This window comes from Humulus lupulus, chromosome 2 (assembly GCF_963169125.1).
Source record: "Humulus lupulus chromosome 2, drHumLupu1.1, whole genome shotgun sequence".
Lineage (NCBI taxonomy): Eukaryota > Viridiplantae > Streptophyta > Magnoliopsida > Rosales > Cannabaceae > Humulus > Humulus lupulus.
Genome location: NC_084794.1, coordinates 209,109,746 through 209,135,946, shown reverse-complemented (window position 1 = coordinate 209,135,946; position 26,201 = coordinate 209,109,746). Strand labels below are relative to the sequence as shown.

General features: G+C 39.4%; 1 protein-coding gene across 3 annotated transcripts; it reads right to left on the bottom strand.

Moving 5' to 3' along the window:
• Positions 1-21,353: 21,353 nt before the first annotated feature.
• LOC133818931 (uncharacterized) lies at positions 21,354-26,183 on the bottom strand. 3 transcript variants are annotated; one of them, XM_062252044.1, is made up of 12 exons: positions 26,048-26,182; positions 25,596-25,790; positions 25,019-25,316; positions 24,729-24,855; positions 24,465-24,623; positions 23,919-24,002; positions 23,409-23,498; positions 22,975-23,067; positions 22,756-22,899; positions 22,247-22,354; positions 21,925-21,976; positions 21,354-21,838 (listed from the first exon to the last, which is right to left on the bottom strand). In XM_062252044.1, exons 3-12 carry the CDS (start codon positions 25,267-25,269, stop codon positions 21,807-21,809), a joined length of 1,140 nt encoding a protein of 379 aa, XP_062108028.1. In that variant the 5' UTR covers positions 25,270-25,316; positions 25,596-25,790; positions 26,048-26,182; the 3' UTR covers positions 21,354-21,806. The 3 variants fall into 3 exon arrangements, 2 of the variants coding, with proteins under 2 accessions (XP_062108028.1, XP_062108029.1); XM_062252045.1 differs by having other exon boundaries at positions 25,019-25,251; positions 26,048-26,180; XR_009886164.1 differs by having other exon boundaries at positions 21,823-21,838; positions 21,925-22,020; positions 26,048-26,183.
• Positions 26,184-26,201: the final 18 nt, after the last annotated feature.

Here is a 26,201-nt window from a genome sequence, read left to right as displayed (position 1 = left end):
ATCTTTTTGTATTGGGCCTCCACTAGAAAGGCCGCTTGTATCCGTTTCCTCGACGAGCCTAGGTCGGATCCGGCCCAGACCCGGTATTCCCATCAGTTTATAAATATAAGCTACAGAGCACTGTAAACGGGGTCTCCTATTCATAAAAAATACAGAAACTTTGTCAAGATATAGAGAGAGAGAGAGAGAAAACTCCATTGTAAAAGCTTCTTCAAGCTCTAATAATATGGACTCGTGGACTAAGGCTAGTTAACGCCCCAACCACGTAAAAACCCCGTGTCAATCTTCTGTTTTTCATCATTATTATCAGTAAATATTATTCATTAATAGAGTTGCTGAAAATCTCGGTTAACATTAATTATAACCTAAGGTTTGATTAATATTGTTGGTCATAGATATATTATTTATTATAACCTAAGGTTTAGATGGAACCATTAAGAGCATGACACTTGTCATAATCATGTTTATTAAGGAATTAAGTATTTTGATGAGTAGTTTTAATAAAAGAAAGATCTAGAAGCTCTAGAAACTTCCAGCAACTGTTAGGATCGTATTATGACTTAGTCAAAGATGTTTATCTAATTCAAATTATGCTGAAAAAGTATAATTACGTGTTTAATATGTTCACATATGCCGATATATCGCAGCATAGGGACCGATATATCATCTAACGGAAGATACGAAAAACACGTCGACTTTGCACAAACGATCGAACAAACCTCGGAAATACAGGGGGAGGCGATATATCGCCTAGGGTGGGCGATATATCGGCTCCATAAGTATATTTTTTAAAGTTTGACTTTTTATATTTTAAAAATACCCTTAACCACTTAGACCTGCCTTTGAACGATTTTGACCGAGTTATGGGCGTCAGTTGAACGAAAATTCAAATCTTTTTCATTTTATGATCATTTATTTATTCAAATTAAAAGGGGTTAGTTTCACTCCTTGAACCCTATAAATAGGACCTAGTGCTCAGCCATTTTCATCATTCTTCAACCATTTGATCAGAGCCTCCAAGGTGCTAGTGTTACTATAGAGAGATACACTTGGGTTTTGGGTTAAAGCTTTATTATTCTAAGCTTTTATAAACACTTGGGAAGTGAGGAATAGTGTGATTTTGGTATTGTAGTTTAGACCAACTCATAAGGTCATTCAAGGTATTCCTATTCCTTTAAGTTCAGTTCTATATAATTCTTTAGTTTTCTTTAGCTTCTTTTATTCAGATCCTAACTCTTGTTATTGATTCTTGATTAGGTATTTAAGTTTTTGAAACATAAGGTCTTTCTTGGTAAGTTTCTTCTTGATGATTTAGTTTCCATATTCATCTTTATTCTTAAAGATTCTCACCCTTTTCTACTATTGATTTATAGGAGTTTCTAAATCTCGTTCTTGTTTCCAAATATCCCAACTTTTGGTAAGGAAAATAGGATAGATTTTATATGTTTATGTTATGATATGATATGTTATAATATGTTTATGTTATGATATATATGAATACGTCTTGTAGTCCTTGGGGCTTATAGTTATTTAGCTAGCAAACCTCAATGATTTTATGTTGCTTGAGGCTTATAGATGCTTAGCTAGCAAACCCCAATGTTTTTATGTTGCTTGGGGCTTATAGTTGCTTAGATAGCAAGCCCCAAGATTACCATGATCATGGGTTAGAGTTGTGATATATATTTTATAGTATGTGGTTATGATATAGTCTTATGCTTTTGATTTTGATGTATGTTGTTAGTAGATTTTTCCTTACTGAGCATTAGGCTCACTCCTTTATTTTTAGTATGATGCAGGAAAATAGATATGGAGGCGGAAGGATTCTTGGTAGCTTGGCTTGTGTGTTGAGGATGAATGGACTGTGTGTCGATCGAGGATGAAGTTATTTACTTTTAGTCTTTTAAATTATGTTTTCTTAATGTAGTTCCGCAATTAGTATTTAAAATTATGTTTTTTGTTTTGTTTTGTAAACAATGGGATCCCATACCCTATCATATTTTATTTTATACTTTTATGTTATTGATACAATATTATTTTAGAGTTTCAATAAAGTTATGATTATTTCTTATGTATGTTTTCTCCAAGAGTAGTAGCTATGTCTAGTAGTTTTAATGGTCCAAGGTCTTAGTAATAGTTGGGTCATTACAGTACTAGAAACAAATGAATGTGTAGCACCAGAGTTAATTAACACAGTAAAAGGAGAGCCAGCGCTAGAAAGCTGACCTGCCACTACTGAGGGACTATCCTCGGCCTCTATTGAGTTAAGGTGAACACTCGAGCTGGAATCAAGTAGTCCACCAACCCAGCTTCCCCTTTCTTCACTGTTGGGCAGTCCTTCTTGAGGTGTCCCACCACCCCACATACATAACAGGCCTTGGCCCGACACTTGCTGTAACGCCCTGGTTACCCCAGAACAGTTACGGTGAACCGGAAATTTGACTCGCTACTCGAGTCCTTTGGTTAAAAAACGTGATCTAGGTACCATTAACAGGTTAAGGTGAAAAACCGATAAAAAGGAAAGGGTACATTTCATTAAGTAAATAAACTGCTCATGAGCCTTTTAAAATGTTTACAAGTAGTTCAAGTTACAAAAGAGTTGCTACAGTTCCAAATATACAATCTCCGCCGGCCTAAGCGGCAAAAATAGGGTAAACCCCTAGTCCCTCTGAGAACTCCTTGACCGTGGCGGTCAAGCGGCCCTGTATGTACATTACATCGCCCAAGCTCTCCACTCAAGGCTGGCCAAGCTTTTCCTTTCCTTTACCTGCACCACATAGCACCCATGAGCCAAGGCCCAGCAAGAAAACATAGCAAGACATGATATAATATCAACAACGTTCATAATGACCATTCAGGACTATCAGTCCAACAAATAGGTGACAATAGCCAAAAGTCACAATAATGAGCATCGCTCCCTCTAGCCATGTGACGATAGGGTCACCAGGGCTTAATCGATAAGTGTTTCATTTATAAGTTTGTTTAGGACAGGTGCAAGGTGATTAGTCACCAACATAACCTTCCTCACGACTCTAGAGTCGAAACTATGGACAACGTCCCTTAGCCTTGTGACAAACGGTCACCGGGGTCATATACCTTGGCTATAATCATCTGGTCGTAGACCAGGCAAGCGCTTATAAGTTTCTCGACCCCAGGGTCGGTCTAGCATTAATGCTATAGAGCCATTCAATGCATGATTCTCGACTTTAGAGTCGGTCCTTGACTAGTCAGTGTCTCAAGCAGGTATTCAGCATTCACTAGCACTTAATACGCAATCCATGTCCACATATATCAACCAGCATGCCTCAAATATCAAATCATACATGCCATATACCTGTACAGGGTGCAACTATATTCATACACTGTTTTCTTACCTCTGGTTCGAGTGAGTATTATAATATGAACGACCCCTGAGAACGATCAACCTTTAAATTCCTCGACGGTCACCTGGTCATAACCAAAATATAGGATTCATCAATAAAAATGATAATCAAGGGTTCCCAAACCAAATCCCAGCCCCCGAGACATCAAATACTACCCAACCGGGTACTAGGTCCAACCCCGAGGCCTATGGTTTGAATCCCTAAGCTAAAAACCTTATTTTAGCAAAATTGGCTCTAAGGGCCGCGGCCCCCTCTGCTGCGCCGCGGCGCGCCCCCCTGACAGAGAAGCTCCCCATCTGCCAGGCGCCAAGGGCCGCGACGCTCCCTTGCTGATACCATTATGTGACGCCCCACATCACTATGGCTGCTTTCTGGAATGACGACTAGCCCTACAAACCAAGACAAGTCTTTCCAGCGTGCTTTGTCCTCACTCGTACACTTCCTGGGAAAACTTCCCAAGAGGTCACCCATCCCTAGATTACTCCAGGCCAAGCAGGCTTAACCATGGAGTTCTCAAGTGATGGGCTACCGAAAAGAAGATGCATCTTCCTGATATAGGTAGTACCTATCAATCCATTTAAGCCCTCTTCAACAGTGTAGTCCCATACCTACACAGTCTTAGAATCATTACACTTGACCTTCCCCAGGCGGTGTGGGATTGCACAGCTTACCCGGTCATTCCCCTTACAGATCACGGGATTTTGACTGTCACAATCACCCCCCTTACGGGCCCGACGTCCCAGTCGGCCACACTTCCGGCTGGGTCAAGGCTCTGATACTTGCCATGATGGCGTCTTCTACATCTCGTGCACTCTGGGTAGCTCCTCCATGTGCCACCGCCTCCTTGGCGGCCACCCTGAACACCCCGACCCCTCCTATCAGGGCCAGCATCGGTCGAAGTGTCAGGGGTCTTCCTCTTCAGATCATTGGGGCCTCCGCCCCTACCAGATCCTGAATATGGAGGCACCACCCTGCGAACCTCCCGTCTAGCAGCGTTCTCCCTCCAAATCTTGTTCTTCGCTTCCTCAGCGGTAAGAGCCTTCTCAACAGCCTATGCATAAGTCGTCCCCTCAGGTACTGTTGTAATTCTCACATCTCGGGCTATCATAGCATTGAGCCCTTTGATAAATCTGTCCTACCTAGCTGCATCAGTAGGCACAAGGTCTAGTGCGAACTTCGCAAGTCGATCAAACTTCAGGGCATACTCTATAACTGTCATATTGCCCTGTACCAACCCCACAAATTCATTCACTTTCGCTACCCTGACAGCAATGCTATAATACTTCTGGCTGAACAAATCCTTGAATCAATCCCAACCTAGAGTAGTAAAATCTCTAGTTTGGGATACCACTTCCCACTAGATGCGGGCATCCTCTCTCAGCATATATGTGGCACAGGCCACCCGGTCATTACCCTTTACCCTCATGAAATCTAGGATAGCGGTAATCATACTCATCCACTGTTCGACCTTTAGTGGATCTGGTCCTCCCTCGAAGGTTGGAGGATGTTGTCTCCTAAACTGCTCATACAACGGCTCCCACCTGTTCGCAATCTCAGGTGCCTGAACAGCTGGTGCAATAACAGGTGGCACAATAGATGCAGTACTCCCTGACGGAGCCTGCTGTCTCAGTAAACGAATCTACTCTTCCTAGCTCTGAAGTCGGGCTTGCATGTCTACCAATATTAGTTTCCAGTTCTCAAGGACTGGCGAAGGGTTTTGGCCCTGGTCATCATCTCTAGCCTCAGACCCAGTGCCGACTAGTCGTATAGATCACCTTGGACGTATAGTTATCCAAGTTAATCTGCAATCAACGACTCGACGTTCAGACTATGATGACAGGGTAACAATCTTTCTGTGATCCATCATTGGAACACAACCAATCACAAATAATCAAGATATAACAATTATCCAAAAATTCATCCACATGCAACAGCAATGCTTGTAAGTACGCCTCAATATCATCACACCGCAATCAAGGGCCAGGCCCTATCAGTATCTCATGCTCCCTATTAGTCAACATATAAAAGCATTCTTATTCCTTTCAAACACTTAAGCATATAAACGTGAATATACAATTACCAAACCTTGAGTCAAGCTTGTCTTGAGCAGTGAGTGTACATGTCCAGCCAGTCTTCAGGAACCCTTAAACCTAGACCACTCTTATACCAAGTTGTAACGCCCTGGATAACCAAGACCATTACATTGTGTGTTCATAATTGTGCAGGACTCGCTAATCAAGTTGTTTAGTTGAAAATGTGACCCTAAAGTCCTAATCAAGCTAGGGTTAAAATATTTTGGTCATAAACAGATAAATTTTCATTTAATTAAACGTTTAGTACATGGGATCCCAAAAACAGGGTTTAAAGAAAAAATTCACAACTTTCAAAAGTTAAATACAAGCAAAGGCCACTCTAATGGCAAAATACACATTTTAGGTTTTCATGTCCCTGTACTATCCCTCAGCCGTGGCTGACGAGCAGCTGACTATGTTCATCCTGCCCCTAGTGTAATGCCCCAAATTTCCTAATAAGATTTAGGACCTTGATTAGGAGGTCGGGAGGGCCATAATTGATTTATTATGTTATTAAATGATAATATGCATGTTTAGGTGTATTAAATATGCATGTGAACCCATCTCTGATTAATTGGGTGATTTTCATATTTTGGCCATTTCGGGCATATTTGAAATATATGTGATATGTGTGGTGCTTTATTATTATTTGGTTATGCTAGGGTTACTCAGCACGAGATGATCCAAGGAGGTAAGCTAGTGGAATAGTTACAACGAGATTTATTCTTGACTCGAAGTGAGTCAAGGGGCATTTAGAGCATTACCGGGTTATTGGGTAATGGGAATCAATATTTGATGAGAAATTGGGAGTTAATAAGATTAGGGAAAATTCTTGAGGTTTTGACTATTTTGCCCCCGGGGACGTTTTCGGGACCCTGAGTTTTGAGGCTACTTAAGCTTGAAGTAACCTTTTAAGAAATAAAAAGAACATTCAGTAAGTTCTCTCTCCCTCTAAGTTCCACTTTCGTCTCCCGGTCGTATTTTTGAAGGAAACTTGAGTTCTAGGACTCAGATTCAAGCGAGGATCGAGGCATAGTGATCCTAGGGAAGATTAGAAGCTTATTAGCGGGAGGATTTAGTTGGGAAATAACTTAATTGGAGGTAATTCAAGTTTTAAGTTCTATGTTTTTGAAGTTTTAAGCTTGAATTGGACTTTGTGCTTTGATGAGTTTTTGCTTAATTTGAGACTTGGGTTTTGTTGGTTTTGGATCATGGGGATGTTTGGGAACTTTAATTTTTGAGTTTGGAGATTTTTGAATAGGTTTTAAAATGGTAAAATCAGGGAAAAATGGCTGGTTCGTGGTTGGGTCGCGGCCCTGTTCTTGGGCGCCGCGGCCCAGGCTCGATGAAGCAGCTGGTGGTTTCTGTTAGGCCTGAGGACCGCGACTCTTGTCAGGGGGGTCGCGGCGCTTGTTTCCATTTGTGGCCAAAATGAAGTTTTGATTCTGGGAACTCAAACATTAGGCCTCGGGATCGTTCCTACTAGCCGGTTTAGTGGGAATCGATGTCCCGGAGGCTAGGTCTTGGTTCCGGGTTTGGTTTTAGAACTTGAACTCATTGGATCACCGTTTATGGTTATGACTAGGTTATCACTAGGGGCTTGGAATCAGGATCGTGCTTGTGGCTCGTTTATTGGTAACCTGTACTTGGACCAAAGGTAAGAAAACGATACCCCGTATATGACATGCATGGTTATTATTGAGGCATGTCGAGTGTTTAAATGTGATGCCTGTGATGCACAAGGAACATGTGGTTAGGGCATGCCATGAATGTTAAATATGAGATTGATCAAAGCTTGAGTCTTTGTATTTGTGCATGATCCTAATTATGCTAGCAATTGTTAAGTAAGCATGCTGAATGCCCTGTATTCAGATATTTGACATATGATATATGCCTGGTAGCATTGCTTACTTGTGCGTGTTACTGACCTAAGAGTCAGAAGCAGCATAAGCGTCATGAACGCAGAGTTGATAAAAGATTAGATCTTATCAACATCGGCATTTAATGACTCATATGGAGCATTAATGCTGGACCGACCCTAAGTTCGATGAAAATTATAAGCGCTTGCCTAGTTCTATGACTAGTTACTCAGAGTCGAGGCCAAAGGCCCAGGTGACCCTATCGTCACATGGATAAGGGAGCGGTACCCATAATTGTGACCCTATGGTCACTCCCTTTTTGTCTAGTCTATGACTAGTTACTCAGAGCCAGAGCCAAAGGTCTAGGTGACTGTTTTGTCACATGGTTGAGGGAAACGGAATCCCACGTTAGTGACTCTAGGGTCACTCGGTAGGTTTATGTTGGTGACTATTTCATCAAATACCTATTTTGTTTAAGCTAGTGAAAGGATCACTTATTGCAAAGCCTAGGTGACCGTATTGTCACAAGGCTAATGGGAACGGAATCCACCTTAGTGACTTTTACAACTGTCACTCTTCTATTTAGGGCTAAAAGCCCTGGATGATTATTATGATCATCAGTTGATGTTATATACTCATCATTATCAGAATTTATTTGCATGCGTGATTAAGGCTATTATTGCTAGGCACGCACGTTATAATTTGATGACATGATATTACTGATCATGAGCATATTGAGTTTTCTTGCAGGGCTTCGGCTCACAGGTGCTATGTGGTGCAGGAAAAGGCAAAAGGAAAGCTGGACCATCCTTGAGTTGGAGAGCTTAGGTGACGATGTGTACATATGCGGCTGCTTGACCGCCACGGTCGAGGGTTGAAAAAAGAACCAGGGTTAAACCCTGTTTTGCCGCTTAGATCGGCTGGTTGTAAATATTTTCTTGTAATAGGCCTTTAAATTATATTTTTGGGATCCTAATGTATACAGTAAACGTTCTAGTGAAACATTATATCTTAACCAAATTTTTTAATCCTAAACCGCTAATCATACTTAGTTACACAATTATGGCCAAATGACTCGATTAGCGAGTTTAGCACTGTTTAAAATGCGCACCGTAATGGTCCCTGGAGTTTAGGGCGTTACACCTAGAGCTCTCCAACTCAAGATTGGTCCACCTTACCCTTGCATTTACCTACACCACGCAACACCCATGAGTCGAGGCCCAGCAACAAAACCATATAACATAGCATAAAAAATACAGACAATCAAATGATTCATTAAGCAGTTATCCAGATATTCATCACATTATGACAGACACATAATCAACACTAGAAATCAACAAATCATAAGCCATTTAAACTAGTATTTAACAAGCTATAAGCAACAACTTAACAATAGTAAACATGTCATAGTCATCATACAAAACTCAAGGTCGGCGCCCTTAGGCCGCACCCTCAATTTTAATCCACTGACTCCTGCTCGCTTAGGCCAAGCTCAGTGATTGTTTAGCTAACCTCAGCTCTCAATGGCCAAGCCACGTCCTGTGCGCAAATATCAATCATGGCACTCATAGGCCGTTTATTTCATGCTCACATGGCGCATCATGATCATACAACATTCGTACTCAATATAAGGAACCATAGTCCTAACACAGCCACACAAAAGGGTGTAGTTTTCTTACATTTAATTCTGAGTGCTTTGGTTAATAAAAACGACCCTCGAGCATGATCCCATTCCGAGCCCTAGCATACACCTACTCACAATCCATAAATGGTACTTCAAAGATTTTAAATTCCAAAGAACAATCTCGAGACCAATCTCGCACTCTCGGAACCCCCAATTCCACCAAACGAAGTGGTGAAACCGTCCCCCGAGCCCCTGAGCAAAAACCTTAAAAAGTACCCAAAAACCAAGTTCTGGAAGCTAAGTAGCGCTACAGTGCTACCTATTGGGCGCTACAGAACTAGAGTCAAAGACCCTAGCCCCCAAAAATCACAGCCTAGCGTTGTAGCGTTCCCAACCTAGCGCTACAACACTGATCGCAGAGTTTCAAAATTCTGGGTTTCTCCCCTCGAATCTCCCTGAGCCGAAGTTCTAAAAATCCTCCCCAATCATCAGCCAAACACATTGTAGAGTCCAAGAATTTTACTTAGCTAGTTAGATAGTAGTAGCAATAGTAATGGTTGTAGTATTTTTATGACTATGGATTTTGGTTCAGACCGGGATTTAGTTGGACACTCGTAGTAACACTTGTAGATTTTCCAAGTTTAACCTATAGTTTAAGAATATTAATTTTAACCTAAGGTTTGATTAATATGACTGATATTGGTGGTGATATTTATTATATTATAAGGTTTAGATAGACCCAATAAGATAGTAACACTTGTCTTGTGTATGTTTAATGATAATTAAGTATTTTTGAGGAATAAGTTTATTAAGATAAATATTTGAATATCCTAGGGTCTGTCAGCAGCTTTGAAATCGTTAGAGGACTTAGTCAAGGTTGTTTACTCAATTCAAATTAGGCTGAAAATGTGCAATTTCGTGTTTAATATTTCAGCGTATGCCGATATATCACAGCTATAGGGGCGATATATCGGCTCCCTTGAAGGATTTTTGAATGTTTTTAAAACCAATTTCATTTTAATCTTTAACCTCTTGATAAGTCCAACATCTTCTGAGGAAAACATAGTCTCCTACCTGAAACTCCACATTCCTGCGCTTGGGATCTGCATAGCTCTTCTGTCTACTCTGAGAAGCAAGCATTCTAGCTCTAATCTTCTCTATAGCCTCACTGGTCCTCTGAACTGCATCAGGACCTAAGTACCTCCTTTCTCCTGTCTCATCCCAATGGATGGGAGATCTGCACTTCCTACCATATAGCATCTCATAAGGTGCTACTCCAATGGTAGACTGGTAACTGTTGTTGTAGGAGAATTCTATCAAAGGCAGATACTTACTCCAAGAACCACCGAAATCCAGTACGCATGCTCTCAGCATGTCCTCCAAAATTTGAATCTTCCTCTCAGATTGCCCATCTGTCTGAGGATGATAAGTTGTACTGAACTTCAATTTTGTCCCCATGGCTTTCTGCAAACTCCCCCAAAACTTGGAAGTAAAAGTGGGGTCCCGATCTCACACGATCGATCTAGGTGCACCATGGAGCCGCACGATCTCTCTCACATAGAGATCTGCATACTGATCAACTGTATATGTAGTCCTCACTGACAAGAAGTGAGCTGACTTGGTATAGCGATCCACTATCACCCAAATAGAATCATGCTGACCAGTAGTCCTGGGCAAGCCCACCACAAAATCCATCGTGATGTCTTCCCACTTCCACTCAGGAATATCCAGAGGCTGCAGTGACCCTGCCGGCCTCTGATGCTCAGCCTTGACTTGCTGACATGTCAAGCACTTAGCCACATACTCTACTACATCTCTCTTCATCCCCGGCCACCAATATAACGATCTCACATCCTGGTACATCTTCGTGGTGCCTGGATGTAAAGAGTAAGGTGTAGTATGAGATTCATCCAGAATCTCTCGCCTCATTGCAGTGTCTAACGGAACACATATCCGCCCTTTGTATCTCAACAAGCCTACCTCACACACTATATAATCCCTGGATGCTCCAGCTAGAACATCCTCTCTAATCCTGATCAGTTGTGGATCACTCAGCTGACCCTCTTTGATCCTCTCTAACAGTGTAGACTGTAGCGTAATGTTAGCCAACTGGCCCACCAGCAACTCTATACCAGCTCTGGTCATATCATCTGCTAACTCTCTGGCTATCAGCCTCACACCATGAATCTGCCTCGGACCCTTCTGACTCAAAGCATCAGCTACCACGTTGGCTTTTCCTGGATGATACAAAATCTCACAATCATAGTCCTTCACTAACTCCAGCCAACGCCTTTGCCTCATATTCAGGTCTTTCTGAGTGAAGAAATATTTCAGGCTCTTGTGGTCTGTAAAGATCTCACATTTCTCTCCATAGAGATAATGCCTCCATATCTTTAAAGCAAAAACCACCGCTGCCAACTCCAGATCATGAGTAGGATACCTCTTTTCATACTCCTTCAGCTGACGAGAAGCATAGGCAATAACCCTCTCTGATTGCATCAAAACACAACCCAAACCCTGATGAGAAACGTCACAGTAAATCACAAACTTCTCCTGGTCTGTAGGAAGACTCAGAATCGGTGCTGTAATCAACCTCTGCTTCAGTTCCTGGAAGCTGTTCTCACACTTATCTGACCACACAAACTTCTGGCTCTTGCGTGTCAGCTCAGTCAAAGCACTAGCAATCTTTGAGAACCCTTCCACGAACCGTCTGTAATAACCTGCCAATCCAAGGAAACTTCTAACCTCAGAAGCATTCTTTGGCCTTGGCCAATCTCTGACCGCTTCGATCTTTGCTGGATCCACCTTAATCCCCTCCTTACTGACAATGTGTCCAAGAAAGGATACCTGAGACAACCAGAACTCACACTTCTTAAACTTAGCAAACAATCTGTGTTCTCTTAGTCTCTGCAGAACCAACCTCAGATGGTGCTCATGTTCCAACTCAGTCTGAGAATACACCAGAATATCATCGATGAAGACGATCACAAACTGGTCTAAGTAATCCTTGAACACTCTGTTCATCATATCCATGAAAGCGGCAGGAGCATTAGTCAACCCAAATGACATAACCAGAAACTCATAATGCCCATACCTGGTACGAAAAGCAGTCTTCGGTATATCTCCCTCCTTGACCCTCAACTGATGATAACCAGAACGAAGGTCAATCTTAGAGAATACCTTCATACCCTGCAACTGATCGAACAGGTCGTCTATCCTTGGCAAAGGATATCGGTTCTTAATTGTCAACTTATTCAGTTCCCTGTAATCTATACACATTCTCAGAGAACCATCTTTCTTCTTTACAAACAGAACTGGCGCACCCCAGGGTGAGAAACTAGGTCTGATGAAACCCATATCCAGCAGCTCTTGCAACTGCACTTTCAATTCTTTCAACTCAGCTGGGGCCATTCTGTACGGTGCTCTAGACACTGGCTCTGTCCCTGGTGCCAGTTCTATAACGAACTCAATCTCTCTGTGTGGTGGCAACCCTGGAAAATCCTCTGGAAACACATCCAGAAACTCACATACAAGTCTAGTATCCTCTGGTCCCACTGGCATGACCTGGGTGGTATCAACCACACTGGCTAAGAATCCAATGCATCCTCTCTGCAAAAGATCCCTGGCCCTTAACACAGAAATCATAGGTACACGAGGTCCATGCACAGTACCAACGAATACAAAAGGATCCTCACCTTCAGGCTCAAAGGTGACCATCTTCCTTCTGCAGTCAATAGTTGCCCCATATTTTGCCAACCAGTCCATACCCAGTATCATATCAAAGTCAGTCATAACTAACTCTATCAAATCCACTGACAACTCTCTGCCCTCTACTGTCACTGGCAAAGATCTGACCCATCTCCTGGATACCACTATCTCCCCAGTGGGTAACAAAGTACCAAACCCCACAGCATAGAAATCACAAGGTCTACACAACCTATCAATAATGCTACTAGCAACAAAGGAATGTGTAGCACCAGAATCAATTAACACATGATAAGGGGTTCCTGCACTAAGAAGCTGACCTGTAACAACTGAGGGGGAAGCCTCAGCTTCTGCTTGAGTCAACGTGAACACTCGAGCTGGGGCCGAGCTGTCCACCTTTCTGGGTTCCTCTTTCCCTAACTGAGGGCAATCTTTCTTAAGGTGACCCACTACTCCACACAGAAAGCAGGCCTTTGCCCTACACTCTCCCAAATGGTGCCTCTTGCACCTAGGGCATTCAGGACGAGTCTTCCAGGCTTCATTGCTCCCAGGACGACCTATTGTAACACCACGAGGTCTCCTGTCAGGACCTGGAACTGGGAAGGTATCAGGAACCTTCCTCTTCTGATCACTGGGGCCAACACCCCTACCAGAACCAACAAATGGAGGACCTAGCCTCCTGAAATCCCTTCTGTCTGCATTGTCACGCCAGATCTTAATCTCTGCACTCTCAGCTGTGAGTGCCTTCTCCACCACCTGTGCATAAGTAATGACTCCTGCCACAGTGGTGATGCGAACGTCACGAGCTAACCTGGGCTGTAGCCCCTGGAGGAATCTCTCTCTCCTGGTCCCATCAGTGGGCACCAGCTCTTTGGCAAACTTTTCCAAACGGTCAAACCTTAAGGCATACTCAGTAACTGATAAGCTTCCCTGAAGTAGCCTCATAAATTCATCGGCCTTCGCCGCTCTTATAGCATCATTATAGTACTTCTCATTAAACAAGGTCTGAAACTCCTCCCAGCTCAGAAGATTAACATCTTTGGTCTGACCAACCACTTCCCACCATATCCGGGCATCTTCCCGAAACATATAGGCAGCACAGGCCACCCTCTCACTACCCACTACCTTCATAAAGTCAAGGATAGTGTTAAGCATGCTCATCCATTGTTCAGCTTTAATAGGATCAGCGCTGCCTTCAAAAACAGGAGGTTGCTGTTTCCTGAACCGCTCATAAAGAGGTTCCAATCTGTTTTCAACCCCAGGCTACTGCCCAATAACTGGCATTGACACAGAAGGTGCCTCTGGTACATTAACCACTGTAGGCATTTGTTGCTGCCTCAGGAGACGAAGCTCCTCCCCCTGTTTCAACATTATAGCCTGCAAATCACTAAACAACTGCTGCCAGTTTGCAGGTGCTGGCTGTGGAATCTGAGAATGGTCATTCTCTTGACCCTGGCTATTGTCATTATTCTGACCCTGACCACTCTGGCCAGCTGTAGTGTCTGTCTGTTCTGGGTTCATCCTGTCACTGATACCTTACTGAAACAATAATAACCAATACGGCCAGTCAGGTAGTAATAACTAAACCTCTTGCCGCCTCACGGTCCAAGAACAAGCAGACAATTATCATATTCCACAGTCATTCAATATGCACAAACAGATACATGTTTATGGCACTCAGCACTCAGCATGTATCATATAACAATTCATGATATCTCACACATACAGGTAAAGCATTTGCACCACATTTAGGCAGTTATGCACATAACTACATAAAGAGTTACCAAACCAAGAGTCGAGCTTGACTTCAGTGATGTGTGTACATGCTCAGCCAGTCTACAGGAACCTTAACCTTGGCATTGCTCTGATACCAAGTTGTAACGCCCTGGCTACCCCAGAACAGTTACGGTGAACGGTGGACCGGAAATTTGACTCGTTACCCGAGTCCTTTGGTCAAAAATGTGCTCTAAGTGTAATTGACAGGTTAAGGTGTAAAACCAATAAAAAGGAAATGGTGATTTTATTACAAACTGCTCTGCAGAGCTAAACAAAACATTTACAAGTGGTTCTCAGTTCAAAATGGTCATTATAGTTTTAAATTTACAATCCCGCCGACCTAAGCGGCAAAAATAGGGCAAACCCCCTAGTTCCTCTGAGAACACCATGACCGTGGCGGTCAAGCGGCCGCATATGTACACACCACCACATCAGCTCTCCACTCAAGGCTAGGTGAGCTTTTCTTTCCCTTTACCTGCACCACATAGCACCCATGAGCCAAGGCCCAGCAAGAAAACATAACATTTTTCAATAACATTATCAAATGATTATCATTATAATCATACTGAACATAAAGCTTTCAACAAGCAAATGAACATCACATGATTTTAGCGGGAGAGTGGCTGTTAAGTAAGCCACTAGCCTCCAAGCTCTCTTTTCTAGCGGGAGAGTGGCTGTTAGGTAAGCCACTGGCCTCCAAGCTCTGTTTGTTCATCGACCCTCAGGGTCGGTCAGGCATTAATGCTCCTTGAGTCATTCAATGCTAATAATCGATTAGATCTAATCTCTATTGGCTTGCGTGAACCACGCTAAGTCCATCCTTGACTAATAAGTCAGCGATAAGTGACCAGTGTCCAATGTCACCGCCGAACCTGACTAATAAGTCACAGCTTCACAGCTGACACTAACACCTTTGCCAATTGTGACTGACAAGTCAGTGCAACGTGACCAGTGCCCAGTACCACTGCCGAACCTGACTAATCAGTCACAGCTTCACAGTTGATACTAGCACCTTTGCCAAACCTGACTAATTAGTCAGTGCTATGCACAAGCGAACAACATACGCTAAGCATCCATATTCAATCCGTGTTCATATTACACAATCAACATGCCTTAAAAATATCCATGCATGTCACACTTGGGGTGCAGTTTTCTTACCTCCGGTTCGAGCAAGAACAAATAATAGAGTGACCCTGAGAACGATCGAATTTTTGGTCCTTTAGCGATTACCTGGTCATAACCAAATTATGGGATTCCATCAATAAAATGAATAATAAAAGGTTCCCAAACCAAAACCTAACCTCCGGGACCTCAAACACTACTCAAACGGGTAGTAGGTTCAACCCCGAGGCCTTAGACTTGAATCCCCATGCTAAAAAGCTTACTTTGCCCAAAAATGCCTTAAGGGTCGCGACCCTCCTTGGCCATGCCGCGGCCCGCCCCTCAGACAGAGGCGCCTAAACCCAGCAGCCACCAAGGGCCGCGGCTCACCCTGGCCATGCCGCGGCGCAACGCCCAGTTCAGCCAAAACCCCTGTTTTTCTTCCTCTACGATTTCACTTAGAACCAACCCTTCAAACCCAACTTAAACACCACCCAAACCTCTCTCAAACACCCATTTAAACCCCTAAACAACACTCAAAACTCTCCTTCATCATAACCCGAGACAACCCCCTAAAACCTCCATCAATTCCAACAATCCTCCATAAAACTCAAGCTGAAACTTATCATTAAAACATGGCAAAACCAGAAAAACAATTGATAAAACTCACCTCAAACCTGGAATTGAACCCTCTCCAATGGCTGAACCAAGTCTATAGCTTAAGCCCCTTGATTTCCTAGCTTAATTCCACTCCTTGAGCTCAAAATCTCCAAAGGAGAAGCAAAGAAAATGAAGAGAAGGGAAGGTACGGGAAGGATGAAGCAAACTCTGTTTTGGGTTCTGTTTTACAGCCTTCCATACATCATATATATCCATATACCAAAAGACCATTATACCCCTAGGTCTTTAAAAGTCTCTAAAGTCAACTCAAGGGCAATTTTGACATTTTCCACCTACACCGTCAATCATAATTAACGCTTCCCAATTCCTGCTAATCTCAATATTCTCAAACACCAATATTTCACATCCCATTACCCTTTAATACCCAGTAACACTCTAAACATTAAAAGCACCCCGAGACTCACCCCGAGCCCCAAGCTTAAGCCAGTTATGACCAAACCGATAATTAACATTCCTTGATCGTCTCATGCCAAATAGCTCGAACAAACCCACATTATAATGTGGTCTCAAATTATATCACCAACATGTGAATAAATAATCAATTTACCCTCAACGGGTCAAATTACCATCACACCCCTGTATAAAGAAATATGGACACATATGCATGCATTTCACATCATATCATAATATAATCAACATATACATGCATTTAATCAACTAATAGCATAATTAAACAAGTATGGCCCTCCCGGCCTACTGTTCACGCCGTTAAATACATCGGAGAATTCGGGGCATTACAAATTTCGAGGACGAAATTATTTTTAGTAGGGGAGAATTGTAGAGTCCAAGAACTTTACTTAGCTAGTTAGATAGTAGTAGCAATAGTAATAGTTGTAGTATTTTTATGACTATGGATTTTGGTTCAGACCGAGATTTAGTTGGACACTCGTAGTAACACTTGTAGATTTTCTAAGTTTAACCTATAGTTTAAGAATATTAATTTTAACCTAAGGTTTGATTAATATGACTGATATTGATGGTGATATTTATTATATTATAAGGTTTAGATAAACCCAATAAGATAGTAACACTTGTCTTGTGTATGTTTAATGATAATTAAGTATTTTTGAGGAATAAGTTTATTAAGATAAATATTTGAATATCCTAGGGTCTGTCAGCAGCTTTGAAATTATTAGAGGACTTAGTCAAGGCTGTTTACTCAATTCAAATTAGGCTGAAAATGTGCAATTTTGTGTTTAATATTTCAGCGTATGCTGATATATCGCAGCTATAGGGGGCGATATATCGCCATACGGGGATACGAAAAACACGTAACTTCGCACGGCCACCTTGATGAGCCTCGGGCATATTAGCCCATGCGATATATCGCCTACTAGGGGTGATATATCGGCTCCTTTGAAGGATTTTTGAATGTTTTTAAAACCAAGCTCATTTTAATCTTTAACCTCTTGATAAGTCGAGCATCTTTCTGACCGAGTCTTCAGCCTCTGCTGAACGATAATTCAAATATTTTTCACTTAAAAATCCATTATTTTATTCAAGTTAAATGAAGATCTTTTCATTCTTGAACTCTATAAATAGGACCTAATACCCACCATTTATTCATTCATCAAGCTAAGTTCAGAGTCTGCAAGCTGCTAGGTTATTTTTGAGTGCTTAAACACTTGGGTTGGGGTCATAAGCTTTATCTTTATAAGCTTAATAAACACTCGGGAAGTAAGGTTTATAGTATATTTCGGGTTCGAGGAGTATTTCGGTCATAGAAGCATTAAAGGTATTCCAAATTCTAGTTCATTTTTGTATTGTTTCCTTAAGTTCTTATAGTTTTCTACTCAAAATCCTAACTCTATTCTTTATTCTTGGTTAGGAAATCTAAGATCTTGAACATAAGATTCTTGGTAAGTATATTTTCGATGTTATAGTTCTTTCATTCTTTTCATCCCTTTTTCTTTAGTATACTCACCTTTCTTTGATGGTTTTTAGGAGTGTTCCAAAGTCCCAATCCTGTTCTCATATCCCGGTATATTTGGTAAGGAAAATAGGATAGGATTTTATATGTTATCTTATGATTTATGTGTTATGTTATATGTTATATTATGTATGATTGTAGACTTGGGCATATGACTTGTATAACTAACAAGCCCCAATAAATTTATGGGCATATGACTTTCTTAGCTAGCAAGCCCCGCAAATCTAATGGGCATATGACTTGTTTAGTTTACGAGCCCCAAGTAATAATGGCCATTATAGTATATGTGACATATGTTTATGATATGTTTTAATCTATGTTGCGATATGAATTTTATGTATATGATTTATGTGTTAGATTTTCCTTGCTGGGCATTAGGCTCATTCCTTTATGTTTATATGTGCAGGAAAATAGCTATGGTGGCGGTAAGGTTTTTTGGCAGCTTGGGGGTTGTGTATTGAGGCAGGATGGAATCAGTGGATTGAGTGTTCGATTCAAGGATGAAGTCGCTTCTTAGTCTTTTAAAAATTATGCTTTATATGCATTTTCCGCACTTTATTTTTTTAATCCATTTATTTAAAGTTATGTTATGTTTATATTTTAAAAACAATGGGATCCCATATCCTACTTTAAATTTTATGTAGTTTAACATTTGTCTTACAAGTTTTAATGAAGTTATGATTATTTCACTAGTGAGTTCTATTAAAGATTAGTGTCTATGTATAAGTAGTCATTAATAGTACAAAGTCTAGAGTAGTTGGGTCATTACACACATAATTGAGCCTATAAATCACTATAGCTCACCCAAAACAACCTAATAACATCAAAACTTAGCTAAAAACCTCACCAAACACTTAAATCAAAACTGAGCTTTAAAGCTCAAGAACACTAACTAAAAGCCAGAAAACTTCACAGAAGATTGAAGGAATCCTTACCTTTAGAGAGGAATTCTACCCTAAGTTGCCTCCAATGCCACTCCAAGCTTCAATTCCTCAAATTCCCAATCGTAAATTCCTTAAAACTTCATCCCAAAACCTAAATTCAGAAATCAAACTCAACTAAAACTCAACAAACTTAAAGGTCTGAAACCTTACCTCAATGGCAGCTAAATCCTCAGCTTCAATCCTCCAATCCTTGAGTTTAGATTCCCAGACTTCCCAGCTGATTATTGTCAACTTCCAACCTCAATCCAAGCTTAATTTCTTTCACTAAATTCAAAGCCCCAACACAAGAGGGAGTGAGAGAGAGAACGTGAGTGAAAGGGAAAGGGAGAGTTTTAGAGATTTCTAGTGTATTCTGATACATTCCCAACTCTTTTCCTGTGTATATCTTTAAAAAGACCATTTTGCCCCTTTATTAGCCCTCAAATGGTTTCTAAGGGTAAAACGATCTTACCCGATTCCCGCTAATACCTCAAGTGTCCTTACCATTTACCAATTAATCCCGTCATATCCAAATAATTACCAAATACTTATTCATTACGCACTAAATCCTAAAGTATTCTCTAAATTCCCAAAATACCCCTAGGCTCCCTCGAGCCGGACATTAAACCCCACTGTGACTATTTCACTATTCTGCTCACTAGGATCGCCTTGTGCCAAATAATCCAAATACATCCACATAATAATGTGGTTTCACACTAATATCACATATAATCACATTTATGCCCTCAACGAGCCAAAATTACAAATATGACCTTATAAGCTAAACAGGGCCCACGTGCATATCTAATACTAATAAACATATATTTCACATATCCATATAATCATTTGATCATGCATATCATATAATCATGCATTTAATCATTAAATTATACATAAACCAATTATGCCCTCCTGGCACGCTAATAAAGGCCCTTAAGCCTTATTAGTGATTTTGGGTTGTTACACAAGTCGTCTTCACCCTCTACGCACACTTATTTATGGCTGAGATAATGTCAGCCATGGAGGTTCAACACTGATCTAGAAATAGATAAGAAGAATAAGTTGGTCATGGAGGTTTTGTGCCCCAGATCTAGAAATAGATAAAGAAGAAGAAGAATGAGAAAGAGAAGTTGAAGATGGTCGACTTGGAAGAAGTTGATATTGTTGATGATGGTGGTGGTGGTTGTTATTGTTTTTGTTAGGTTAGAGTTGCTGGAGGCAGTGTAGAGAGAGAAGAAACGAAAGAGAAGAGAAAATGAGGAGAGAAAGAGAGAATAAAATAACCTAATTTGAATATTTTTATTTTAAAATTAATTTAATTTTTATTATTAAATTTATTTATCATTATATAATTTAATTTTTTGATTAATAAAATTAGGGGTATTTTAGTCATATTGAAAAATTGGTTGACCAAAATTGGGTGTAGGATATCATTTTGTTCCATTTTGTAAAGCATAAGGTCTGTTTTGTCATTTAACAAAACATAGGGGCCGATCGAGTATTCAGGCAAAACACAAGGGCCAAATTGGTATTTTCCCATACTTTTTTTTAAAAAAAATATAATAATAATAATAGTAATTAACTCTATTTTATTTTATATTAGTTTCTAAACATCTATATATAATAATAAATTAATTTAAATGAGAGATATTTTTTCAAAATTATTATAATTAAAATGAAACGTATATGCATATATAAATATATATATTAAAATGACTCAAAAATTAAACTACAACACAATTACATAAAAAAAAATATATTATGATCTACTCTATTTTAGTCAAATATTATTTATGAAAATTCAATACTAACTCTTTCTTTGACAAATTTGTAATAATTTAATTTACAATTTTTAAAATAAAGGATCAAAATAAGTAATCGACCAAAATATATGTGGTTAAAATAATCTATCCGTATATTCTTATTTTTAATGTTTTGACAAAATATGAGGTCCAAAAGTTATTTTTTAAAAATAAAGAATCCAAACAAGTAATCGGCTAAAATAGAAGATTTAAAATGGTATAAATGCTTGCACAAAACATATTATATATATATTTAATTATTTTTTTTAACATTTTGAATACATACATGGTCTACAAAGTTAATTTTTAAAAATAAATGTCAAAATAAGTACTCAATCAAAATAGATTGTTCAAATAATCAATCTATCTATTCCTGTTTTTAACATTTTGACAAAATAAGAAAACTAAAAATTATGAGCGAGAATAAACCTTGTACAAAACATAAATTTATTTATACATAATTTAGATTTTTTTTATATTAAAAAACTATGCAAAATGTATAATAACAACAATATTAATAATAAAAATTGTTTCCAACAAATTGTTTGAACTTTATTTTCATTTGCTATATAATGAACACCGTTATAGACAAAAAAGAAAAAAAAGTAACTGGGATCAAATTATGTCATGAGAAAGAATTGTTATCTTCACATCATTCATGATCTCATCTATTTCCATTTGAGTTTCCTTTGTGTCATAAGTTAGTTGTCCCCATTCAAGGCACTGTTGAAGAGCCCGAGTTAGAAAGTTCAAGTTCATCAGAAATAATGATACGAACGTCTTCTTGTTTGGGTAGATTCCGAAGTAGAGACTAACTCTAAATACTACTAGGCCTTCTTGAGAAATCGGTCATCTACTGGAGCAAATGAATATCGATCAATTCCATTACATAAGGGGAGGCTTAAATTTCTGAATGCCACACCAACAAGAATGATTACAGGTTGCTACTTCAACTATGTGGCACATTCTTCTTGGACTTGACCATCTGCAGCATCCCACCATGTTCAGTTTTTTACATTCATGAATTGATTGAATAAAAGTTACTGTTTAAAGGGAAATAAGTGGTCTCACCGGCAAGGTCGACTGCCAAGTTTGCTTCAGCATCAGCCTCTGAGTTTAAGCCCTTTAGAAGATATACACGACAATATCAGATACCAGAGATGTTGGCTGCATCAACTCGCCTTGGTGGTGTGAGGTTTGAGAAAATAAATTTTAAAAGAATAATGGACTTTGCTTCTAGTTCAAAGAAGTTTTAACTAAGATTAGACGATTAGGAAGATAGTGTGGGAGGAATGTTGGTGAAATAAATTGTTATACAAATAAAAAATTAATATCAGAAAATGAAAGGCAGCTTAGGGGATCAGAAAACCTAAGCAGAATCAACTTTACTCACCCTCAAAACATGTTTGATCTGGAAAGAAACAAATTGATCCTTAAGTTTCTTCACCTCATCACACAAGTTTGACATGTTCTCATTTCTTGCCCTCCATAAACCTTGAACCTGTTGCAGAAAATAACTCCAGTCAATTTGATGATTAAAACTTAATCTCAAGTTTCTTCTGAGCTAATATACTAAAGAATAAATATCCCTCTCGCAGAAGCAACAACCTAAGGATTGATATTAACAATGATTGGAAGAAAGTTGAATTTTATTTCTTCTAGGGTTAATTAGTTGATGTAATGAACTAGAGTGCATGTGCAACTCTGTACCAGAAAAATGGTATAATGTATGCACAAGTATCATGGAAAAATAAAGGTGAAAAGAAAACCATGAAGAAAATCACTGAAGAAACTACGACAATAAAGTTATGAATACTAAGGCTGCTCATTGATCTTGACACTGTTTCTATTCCAATATCATATTAGGCGAAGGAAGATAAACCGATGAAGAAGGTAACAAACCTGCATACAAACAAGCTTGGAGTCTCCTTGGACAGAGATCCTATTAAAACCTTTTTTAATAGCATATCTCAATCCTAATAAAACAGCTCGATACTCAGCCACATTATTGGTAGCTATACCTAGGCCTTCCCGCAACTTACAAATCTAAGAAGAAACAAAGGTTAGAAGGAGAAGAAAATAAAAGGTATAGAAACCATATAGAGTAAAAGTAAAGTTTACCAAGCTTCCATCATCAGATAGCAGCACAGCCCCTGCACCAGCTCTTCCAGGATTTCCTTTTGATGCACCATCAAACTTAAGAATACATGAATGCTACGTGTGTAATAATATCACAGAGGTCAGGTTTTTATAATTGTAAAAGCCATCCAGAACTCAATATAAAAAAAAACACTAAAGATGTGTCTCAATACACTATCTATTATGTGATAAAATATGAGAAAAGAATCCAGGAAAAACAGGTTTTGGTTAAGAGGCTTAGTCAATTCAATGATTATTTGAACGAAATCAAAGGCTCTTAGTTTCTTTTCATTGCCTGCACGAGCTTCAGATCGTAATATATGGACCTGTATAAAATACAATGGGACACCAAGCTTGCAACATATCGTTTCCCCTGCTATCATCATTTCATCAGGCATTAACATAATCTAGCTTACACTGTTCACTGTCGACAATTTCCCCACATCAGAATGATCTAACTTGAGATGCTTTCTTGAAGGATCAGTTGACATAGAACCAATTGCTTCCTGAAAAACAATCAGAATTCACTACTTTGGAGCAGCAAAATATAAAGATTTAAGGGGGAAAAACATAACAAGACGTTTGATAGAATAAAATGTGAAATGCATTGAGCCATGTCCTCTTATGTGCACACAAATTCATCCTAGCTATAAGTGCAAACTCTGCATGACTTCAATGGATTTAACATTTGCATAGTGGTATACAGAATTTACAAAACAGACATGACAAGGCAAATGCATGGATTCAACATTGATACATTTATCTTAATATAAAATTATGTTGACAAAATAAAACAGGTTGTTCTCTTAACTAGTACAAAATATTATACCAACAAACTTTAGAAAAAGATCCTATGTTTCTTTTACTTCCTTCAGAAAAAGATTTCCAGTCCGAATATTTTCATGTACTCATGCATCCCAACTTACCATATCTTCTGATCCATCTACTAGCTGTGATCTCTTTTTGGATGTATCCTTGGTAGATGTTTCCCCTAATGAAGGAGTTGGAATCTGAAATTATAGGGAAAAAAATAAACCAAATTTATTTCCACACTTAATACCATAGAAATTTTAATCTGAAAGCATACATTTAAAAACATGTAAGACAACCTAGCAATCCCAAGGATCAAGGAAGATAGGAAAACATTCCACATAGTTTCTGAGCTCATATTTCAATATTTAATAGCAAAAAGAACTACAAAAGCCAAGACAACAAATTGCTGCATTGATCACAGCCAAAAATAAAAAAGCATTAGAAACCTTGGCAAATCAAACTTCCGGTTTAAATTGCTCAAAATCCTCAGCACATTGGTGAAATTCATAGAGATGATTGCAGAATTTTAAGTAAAGAGAAACTGAAGAAACATGATATCCTTTACTCCATAGGTTGTCTTAGAAGGTAATTTCTCTTAAAACAAATCACAGTTTTTAACCCAGACAACACATCTGAGAAGAGTTTACAACTCATCTTACCTGCAATGGACATTGCACAAGTGTGCCAAAAATGCCCTCTTCCATATCATCAGCTCTGATAGTGTAGAGTGCATCCTTAAGTCCCCGCGAAGTGAGATACTCTTCAGTATCGATTGCCAAATGGTATCCTTTGAACACGCTAACGGGAGGGTCACATATCTAATTAATCAAAGAAAAAAAAACCATAAAATCCACAACCAACATTCCAAGTTTCCAAACAAAAATCTCTCAGACCCTCACTATAAATTCAATCAAACACTTTACCGAAGAACCAACTTGCGCCTGGCAATCATTTAAATTTCTGTAAACACCAATGACATCCCCCTTGCGCACAACATAGAAGGCATCTTTCTCCTGCTCCATTGCTGGATCGGGCTTCAATTTCCTTCTCCTAACAAAAACAAGGAACAAACTTCATCATTTTTGACATCTACCCTTCTCCAAATTCAAATCGATGGATTCATTAAGTTAACTCTTGAGTTGATTAACTAACAGAGAATGTCCGAAAGCACACTAGAATCTGTAAAGCCCAGTACATATAGTTCTATCACTACCTTGGCGTGGTTTCAGTTCCACTGCTGCTAGTGTCCTTTTTGGCTACTTTTCTTGAGGAGTAAAACCGAGCACCAAAACTGGTCAGTGAAGAGTTGAGATTGACATGTGGAGTAATGCGGTAACTATAGTCGACTCTTTTATTACTCCATGAAGAAGAAGCATAAGCTCCGCACCAACAAGTCCGAGCTCTGAAATGACTGATTCTGAATATTGCTTCAATGTGCGACGAAAACTGCGACAAGCAGTTCATTACACGTTCTGGGTTTCTTCTCTAATCATCCAAACTTGGCATTTCAACTGCCAAATTAGAACCAAACAAAAATGACCCAAAAACTACTTTTTTAACATTAAAATCTCTTAGAAAAAAATATGACAGAAATGGTTTTTAAAGTACCCTTTATAGAAAAGTGACCAAACTTGACACTCGGGAAATAAGTAAATAAACAAACACAAAACTTAGTTGCTCGCTCTCAACGTTTAACATCGGGACATGTCATCAGTGAGCATTAATTAATTTACAGAAAAAAATTAAAGTCCAAAATTAATTTTTTTTAAGAAAAAATAATGCTTGCTAACCTGATTTTTAATCAGAGAGCTTCGACAAGTATAATCTTGGTATCCAAGAATGTCAGTAGCAGAGATTTTGGGTTTTTTGTTTTGCTAAATAAATAATGCGAGGGAGAGCCAACTAAGCACGAGTGAAAGGGAAGGTAATAGGGTTGCACACGGGACAGGGGACGGTGAATCCCCGTCGGAGATGGAGACCCCGACCTGTTATATCAAAAAGAAAGTATATATTATATATACTACCAAAATGAATCATTTGATATCAACCCATGCAATTCAAAGACTTGTATAAACCGTTTTAAGCACATACATGGACATATACTCTTGTCCCTTAAAATGCAGAATCGAATCAAATCTTCCTAGTTACATGGCAAATCTTTTAGATAGCCCTTTCATAATATATTTCTTACACTACTAACAGTAACACAAAACAGACCCTTAAAAATAAGAGAAGAAAACACCTGTTAGTTCGTCGTCGAAAAATTATTGACGCCGGAGGCGGTCGGAGGTAAAGTCAGGCGAGGAGGGGGAGAGAGAGAGAGAAAGAGGAGAAAAGAAAACACAAAGAGGCGGACGGTCACTACTACTATCAGTAGTAAATATCCCTTCGAAGAG

What these genes read in the sequence shown, in the direction of transcription:
- LOC133818931 (XM_062252044.1), bottom strand. Translation starts at nt 25,269, where the DNA reads ATGAACTGCTTGTCGCAGTTTTCGTCGCACATTGAAGCAATATTCAGA. An exon ending in TAGATGGATCAGAAGATATG is followed by an intron (nt 23,499 to 23,918) that starts GTAAGTTGGGAT and finishes ATTGTTTTTCAG; the next exon opens with GAAGCAATTGGTTCTATGTC. An exon ending in CCAAGCTTGTTTGTATGCAG is followed by an intron (nt 22,355 to 22,755) that starts GTTTGTTACCTT and finishes TTTCTGCAACAG; the next exon opens with GTTCAAGGTTTATGGAGGGC.